Genomic DNA, 8,037 nt, shown 5'->3' on the forward strand with positions numbered 1-8,037 from the left:
GAAATTTTCTTTTTAATTCAAAATGGACAAATTAAGAGGCTGCAGTTTAAGTGATTTTTGTCACAAATTTTAAGCCTATTAAAAGCCTTTCTTGATAAGAAATAAGCAGAATCTTTGATTGAAAATTTGAATTCCACATTAAACCCCTGATCTCTTAAAAAAATAGTAATGTCTTAACTTCAAATAAACAAAACTTATATTTTAAGGTTTAAATTTGTTTGAAGTTAAGCACAAAGCTACACAATGGGCTATCTCTGTTCTGCCCACAAAAGGTATTGAAACCTGGTTTCTTGCATTGTAAGTTTGCAGACATACAGCTGTGTCACTGGGGGTTTAAGGTTTAAGCAACAAAAGCTGGCAAAGCACTGGAAACTAATATACTTAAAATTTATGATAAAAATCTACAGTTGGTATAATTTATTACAAATTTTAAATTATGGTACTATTTCTTAACCTTATAATATTGGCTGCATTGTTTCAATGTTATCAACTGTAACATGCAATGCATTATGCCACCCTAGTTAATTATTGTTGTATGATTTAAATCTGTTTTTCATTCCTCTATCCCATTTTAATATGTATTATTTTAGATGATGTTTGATACTATACCCTGGTAAATCTGATACAATAAAACATTGGTAATAAATAAAAGTATGTTTTACAGATTTGTATTTTTTATTTAACAAATTACAAAGTGTGATGGTTAATATTTACCATAAGTAATCAAATGTGGCTTTACATATAAAATAACTAGACACATATTTTCTGTTTTCTGATTATATGGTTTCTTGATTACTTTTTGAATAATAACATTTTTTCTCGTGCTTCACAATTGCATGATTTATCTTAATTCTGGATAATATGATGTCTTATTAGTGACTAAGAATATTTATTTATCTGTTACACACACAATAATTGAATCATTTCTCTCAGTGTGTACCATGTCTTTTTAAGTTAGCATTTCTTTGAAATCCATAGACACACAACAACAGAAATGTTTTTTTTTCAGCGTGGATCTTTTGCTATATTTTTGATTATGTAATCATTATAAATGTTAGATACACACTATGTAAATGTGACCTTCTAGTGCATTTTTACATCATAACTTTTTTGGTACACACTATACTACTATATCATTTCTATATAGTGTGTGCATGTATGCTTTCATGTCATTAGTTATTATAAACTCTTTATGACACACCAATTTGAGCCTTTTGACGTCTTTTCTAACCAATTATTTTCTAGTATCTCATAATTCTAAATTTTTCTTCACAGACAACACAATTATGCATTTCTTTACCAAATATGAATCTGTTGATGTCTAAATGATAACCTCTTCCAAATTCTTTGTTGCACACTTCACAACTCCATGGTTTCTCTCCAGTGTGTATCTGTTGGTGTATTTTTAATTTGCTTTTTTCTTCTAAATTCTTTCACACAAACTAAACAGGTGTAAGGTTTCTCTCCATTGTGTATCCTATTATATTTTCAAGTCAATATTACTTCCAAGTTATATAGATATATGATTTTTAACTTAGTGTGTACTTTCCGATGTAATTATAAATAACCTATTTTTCTAAATTCTTTGCCATGCATTGAACAAGCATCTTTTTGTTAAGTGTGAGTTCTTTTATGTTTGCTTAGGATAGTATTCCTTCCAAATTCCTTGCCACACACTTCACATCTATATGGTTTTTCTCCAGTGTGCATCCGATGATGCATTTTTAGGTCACTTTTTCTGCTAAATTCTTTATCACATACTACACAGCTGTATGGTTTCTCCCCAGTGTGTGTTCTCATGTGTACTTTAAGATTACAGTTTATTCCAAATTCTTTTCCACAAACTATACAAATGTAAGGTTTATCCCCAGTATGTATCCTATTATGTTTACTTAGCACACTACTACTTCGAAATTCTTTCCCACACACTTCACAACTGTATGGTTTCTCCCCAGTATGTACTCTTTCATGTATTTCAAGTTGATTTATGTGGCCAAATTTCTTACCACACACAATACAAATGTAAGGTTTCTCTCCAGTGTGTGTCCTATTATGTTTTTTTAGGTCACTATTCCTACTAAATTCCTTACCACACTCTACACAGCTGTATGGTTTCTCTCCAGTGTGTATCCTTAAATGTATTTTTAAGTGACTCTTTGTTCTAAATTCTTTACCACACATTGAACAACTGTATTGTTTTTCACCAGTGTGAATTTTTTTATGTCTATCAAGGTGACTACTCCTTCCAAATTCTTTACCGCACACTATACATTTATATGGTTTCTCCCCAGTATGTATCATCAAATGTGTTTTTAAGTGACTCTTTGTTCCAAAATCTTTGCCACACACTACACAACTGTAAGGTTTTTCACCAGTGTGAATTTTTTTATGTCTGATTAAATGATTATTCCTTCCAAATTCTTTGCCACACACAACACAACTATATGGTTTCTCTCCAGTGTGTATACGCTGATGTATATCTAGTTCACTTTTTCTTCCATATTCTTTATCACAAACAACACACGTGTATAGTTTCTCACCCTTATGTACACGCTGATGTGCATTTAGTTCACTTTTTCTTCTAAACTCTTTATCACATACTTTACAACAGTACAGTTTGTCTCCTGTGTGGAGAATCTGACATTGTTTTATGTTATCTTCCCTAAAAAGTGTTTTGCCAAATTCATCACTGCTGGTTGTTTTTTGAGAATTGCTGTTGTCTGTGTCACAAGTTTCTCTTATCAAACCATTGTAACCAGGAAATTGCTTTCCAGAATAGTTGCAAAAACAAGTCTTTGGACCTACAATTAGAAAATACAGATACATAATTATAGTAATTAATACATAATACATCATGTATAAGTTCAGTAATTTTATAAGTTTCAGTTTTGTAACTTTCTAAAAAAAGCAAATCTCACTATAAATATTGATATTAACCTTCAAAAGTATGCACAGACACATTGTTTATGGATCACAGTGACATTCATTAGTTATGAAAATGGACACCTTTCTCCACTTTAAAATTTTTGTTTTAATAGAACAAGCTTTTGGTTACTTTGCAGTCACTGTCAACAGGTTTAGCTATTGTCATTAAAATTTTTTCATGTTACATATCTGTATTTTATGTTGTTTAATTGAAAAGCATAATGAGTATAATTTCTTTAAAAGGAAACTTTACAGACCAAAATGAAATTTTAAACATAAGGTTTGATATTATGGAAGTTGTCCAACAAACCATAATAATTTTTAGAAGAACAAAATTAAATAAGTATTGTTGCATCAGCGAGTCACGTGACTGGTGTAGCGCCACCTATTTTCTAGAACTATCCTGTACCTTGGCGAATGTTCTAGCATTTACTAGATATAGGGTAGTCTGGTATATACCTGATCTACCTCTCACAGACAAATATCTTGTATATATTGACTAGGACTGTGGTTCTGCAACAAAGTGATGATGTGATACATGTCACTATACTATATGTCCTTTAAAATATGTTCAAAATTGCATAATGAAAGAAAACTGAGAAGTTTAAAATTTATTTATGTAAAACAAAGAAGCATGATCTCAAGAAAAAACAATAAAATATTAACTGTACGAATGTATACACAGAACCATTGTTTATACATCATTATGACATCCACTAATTAATATAAAACGGGCAAACGTATTCTCTATGCACGTATGTAACTATATACACATAAATGCAAAATTTATAATGATAATATTTGATTAAATTTGCATGAATTTTTATTGTACACAAGAATCTGAATTGTAATTGTACAAACGTAATAAATCTAACCAATATCTATCAAGGAATGATTTAGCACTTTACCCTCTACATAGTAATTCAGAAGGTTTAGGTTTTGCAAATAAATGCATCAAAATGGGATCAAAACACCATGTTACATTAATACTCTGATGAATTGTTACAGGTGTAATAATGACACACTTCTTAGGCAACAATGATTTATTTGTTAAATAATCTTTATTTATTACAAGACAAAGACAGTGTGTGTATACTTGTGTTGGACACTGAACAGTTGCCTTTCACTGGACTCATGAATTGATCAACAGATTTTTCTTTCCTGAAGGTGTCTTTCTGTCAAAGAAACCACTTTGGATCCTGAACACAGATGTTTAAATCTAACTTTTCTTACTTAATATGAAATGTTGGATTTACCCACAGTGACTGGTTAGTCTCAGTTAACATAGGAGAGGCCGTAACCTCAAGATATCATCTGGCCTACTTGTGAAGAATACTGCTGTCATCTACATTCTTACAAGACCTGCAGCATTAGAAATAAAGTCTAAGAAATAATAATGGGATAAAGATAGCTACAATGAAGTCAACTTAATGATGAAATGGACGATGTTTTAAGTGAAAATTCCACAGGATACAGAAAAAATGAAACATTTTGAAACATTCTACATAAAAATAAGAAGGAAGAAAATGGTTGGTAAGAGTGTATACAACACTTTGATTAAAATTCACATACTTTATCTAGAATTCAAATGTTTTTTCTGTCATGTCAGGTACGACACCCATATATTTACCTCTATATTAAATAACCTGCTAGGTAAATCTACAGTTTGATTTGTGGATGAAGAAACAATTATACAGGGGAACAGGATGTCTATTAGAAGGAAATAAACAGAAAGAATCGAAATGTCAGTTGCCAATACCCATGCATGTGACTTCCAGGAAGAAATGAAATGGAATGAGTCCTGTTAAACGTAACTCACATGAACAGTAGGCATAAAAAAAATTATATAAAATACAAAAGCAATTCATGAAATGGTTGTTAACAAGCAAGATTGACGATATGGTGCAGTTTACATACAACTTACCTAAAGTCTTGATATTTTTAGTTTTCAAACTCTGGACATTTATTTGTACTTTACAGAAGTTCTGGTGTTATTTGTTAATAGATTTTACTGAAATTCTGTCTGACCTAAAAACACCTTTCTAGTCATGTGTCTAATTTAGATCTGGCTAACTGATATAATTGAAATGATTTAGTATTTTATCCTTTACTACCTTCTACTACCACTTTATCCTTATGTCCTCTGGTACTTTATTCGTGGCAGTAATGTAAGTACTATTTCTCTCTCCTTCTTGATGAACTATGATACCTTTAGATTATTGTTTACAGGGTAAATGGAATCATAAAATATCAGGTGCAGGAAAGCAAAGTGACAGACATCAAGCAATCACTTGAAAAACATTTTCCATTGACTTTCAGGCAAAATTAAATATATTGGAAATGTACTCAGTACTGCAAAACTTGATGATAATTACTGTAAAACAGCAGAATAACTATGTCACCTTGTTTAATTAATGAGATTTTTTCAACAAAAATGAGCTCTGAAAGGTGAAATAATTCTTTCATCAAGTTATATTAAAAGTATTATCTCTTTAGATGATAAAATGGGAAAGAACAATAAACAACAGATCTGAAAACAAATCATAGCTTTATAGTTTATGATCAATAATCTTCTTAGGTTCCATATAGCATTAAAACCGTCAAATATAAGCTTTAGGTTGAGTGAAGAATAAAAAAAAACATTCTAAATGAATATGATATAAGGAAATGTTGGGTATGTGAAAGAAAGCATATTCTAAATCATCGTTTACAATGTAAAGTGAATAATTACATGAAATGCTAGGTGAATAAATGAAACAAGTTCAGAGAACTGTTTACAATTTAAAATGAAAAATATCAAGAAATGCCATATGGAGAATATACAACACACTCTATATAATCATTTAGAGTATAAAATAAATTGAATCAGAAAATGCCAGGTCAAGGAAAGCACATTCTAGACACTTGTGTCAGACGAATTTAAGATGAATGATAAAAAACAAAAATTGCCAGGACAGATATATATATACACACACACACTGGTATACAGAAGAGAGTTTAGGAACACAATCACCAATATCACATTATAACATTACATAATCATTCAACAATTTAAGTTATTATATTTTGTGGTGACAATTACATAATTTTCCAACTAATCCATAACTTAAAGATGTAACCTCAAAACAAAACAAAAAGTTTAAAACAATCTTCTTAGAGGTCAAAACAATGGCACTGGTTATCTGGATATCAGGGGCACAGTACAGTGTTCTTTGAGAATCAGAAAAACATGTTGTGGGCATTTAAAAAAACAAAAAATGTATTAACTGAAGCTTCACTTATCTTTTTCAATTATTAAAGTTGTGCCCTCTCAACCTGTTGTCTTAAGAACTCAGTACAATAAATCAGGAGTCAGATTTTTAACACATCAATAACCTTGTAAGCTTCACCTCTTAATTTTTTTTTCAAGAGAAAATATGTTAAGAGATCTTAACCGATCCTTATAACATAATCTTTCCATCCCTGAAATCATAAGAAACTCTTTCCAATAAGCCAGTTTCCTTTCTTAAAAAGGAAACCAAAACTGTATACAGTATTCCAAGCGAGGTCTAACTATTAATTTTTTGGAAAAATAATTACTTCCTTTCACTTGTAATAAATATACCTACAAGGACATTCTAAATTTATATTACATGTAGCTTTAAAACTAGCAATAGAGCATTTTCTTAGTGACTTGAGTATCTCATCTACCAATATACAATGATCTTTTTCTTCAGTTACATTAGTGTGTTCCCATCTATATTAAACATAATACAAATTATGTTTTTCTACAAACAAAATTTTTTATCATTATTAGTGTGAACAGACATAACAATATTTAATGGTTTGCTGCTAATGGTAGGCTATACATAAAACACGAGTGTTAACTATTTATGTGTCAGTTGAGTTAATGTTTATTCTACAAGAAATAAATACAGAATGTTGTTACATTAAGAACCAACATACACTATAATTGTGAAAATAGTTGGTAATAACACAAGATATTCATGTAAAAAATGTTTTTACTTACTACTAGGTGATGTTATACTTTTTTCTTGGTTTTCCATCAGTTTGATATTCAACAGAGCATTCTGCTCTTTATCAGAAACAGGTTCAACTTTAATTTCTAAAACCTCCATTGCTGCATCAGTAAAACTCATTTCATGCTAGACTGAAGCCTACAAATAAACAATCACATATTGCATTTTTCTCCAAAGACATTATCAAAAATAAAAACCTCAAAATTAGGAATATTAAAATGAATATTACTTATCTTTTATATATCGTTGAATTAATTTTTTCCTTTTTGTATTGTTCAACTTTCAAGTTCATTAATTACCTAATGACTAGAAAATGAAGTTTTTTCTATCTACAGAGCTTTATCTATAAACTAGTTATTCTAATGCATAACATTATTATGGTGCATTACTACTGCATTATATGCCTATAAAAAAAGCAAAAATTTTTAATGGACATTTTAGGCATGTAAACAATTTTTACACCTATTAGAAAATTATAAATTCCTAATTATTAGGGACTTAATGTCTATTTTTTTTGCATTTAGTGGTTATTAGAATTTAATCTTCTGCTCCCCATTTACAGTTATTTGTTTATAGTAGCATATAAACTGCCGTGTTATGGTGCTGCTGAATCATCTTAAGGATGTTGTGATCCATGCTTTATCGGGTATTGCTGTTACGCACAGTGTCTGCACTACATTGCATGATTACAACTTGATCATCTAAAGTTAGAATGGTTTGTTGATCACAAGATTAACGGAGTCAAAAGGGCTTTGCAACCCTAAATTTCTGAACTATCAAATAGAGGTTCATGATAAGAGATATTCACATGATATTAGAATAATGTCCTATTAGCATCAGCCACTAACACCATGGCAGTGAATAAAGGGGCCTTCGTCTTGATGGCAGAGCTCATAAAATGGGAGGAGTGCCAGACTATGTTACCAACAAAGTGAGGGGCGGTGAGGAAGGACCAGCCCTCTTCGAAAGAGCACAAAAGGGCTACCTCAGCAAAAGCCAAAGTTTAAAGTGCCATCACCCCTACCCACTACCATTAACATATTCCTGATAACTCTGCAAATACAAATTCTGAAGCAGCATTCTCAGGAGATGG

General features: G+C 30.6%; 1 protein-coding gene across 1 annotated transcript in view; it reads right to left on the reverse strand.

The window, feature by feature from the left end:
• Positions 1-261: 261 nt before the first annotated feature.
• The window catches only part of LOC106467025 (zinc finger protein 271-like), a 55,101-nt gene continuing 47,325 nt past the window's right edge, over positions 262-8,037 (reverse strand). The window contains exons 10-11 of the mRNA XM_022395118.1: positions 6,935-7,070; positions 262-2,801 (exon numbers count right to left, since the gene is read on the reverse strand). Coding sequence (XP_022250826.1) covers positions 1,615-2,801; positions 6,935-7,070 — 1,323 coding nt within the window. The 3' untranslated portion in view covers positions 262-1,614. The remainder of the gene's footprint in view (positions 2,802-6,934; positions 7,071-8,037) is intronic.

The sequence above is a fragment of the Limulus polyphemus genome, unplaced genomic scaffold (genome assembly GCF_000517525.1).
Source record: "Limulus polyphemus unplaced genomic scaffold, Limulus_polyphemus-2.1.2 Scaffold2464, whole genome shotgun sequence".
Classification (NCBI taxonomy): domain Eukaryota; kingdom Metazoa; phylum Arthropoda; class Merostomata; order Xiphosura; family Limulidae; genus Limulus; species Limulus polyphemus.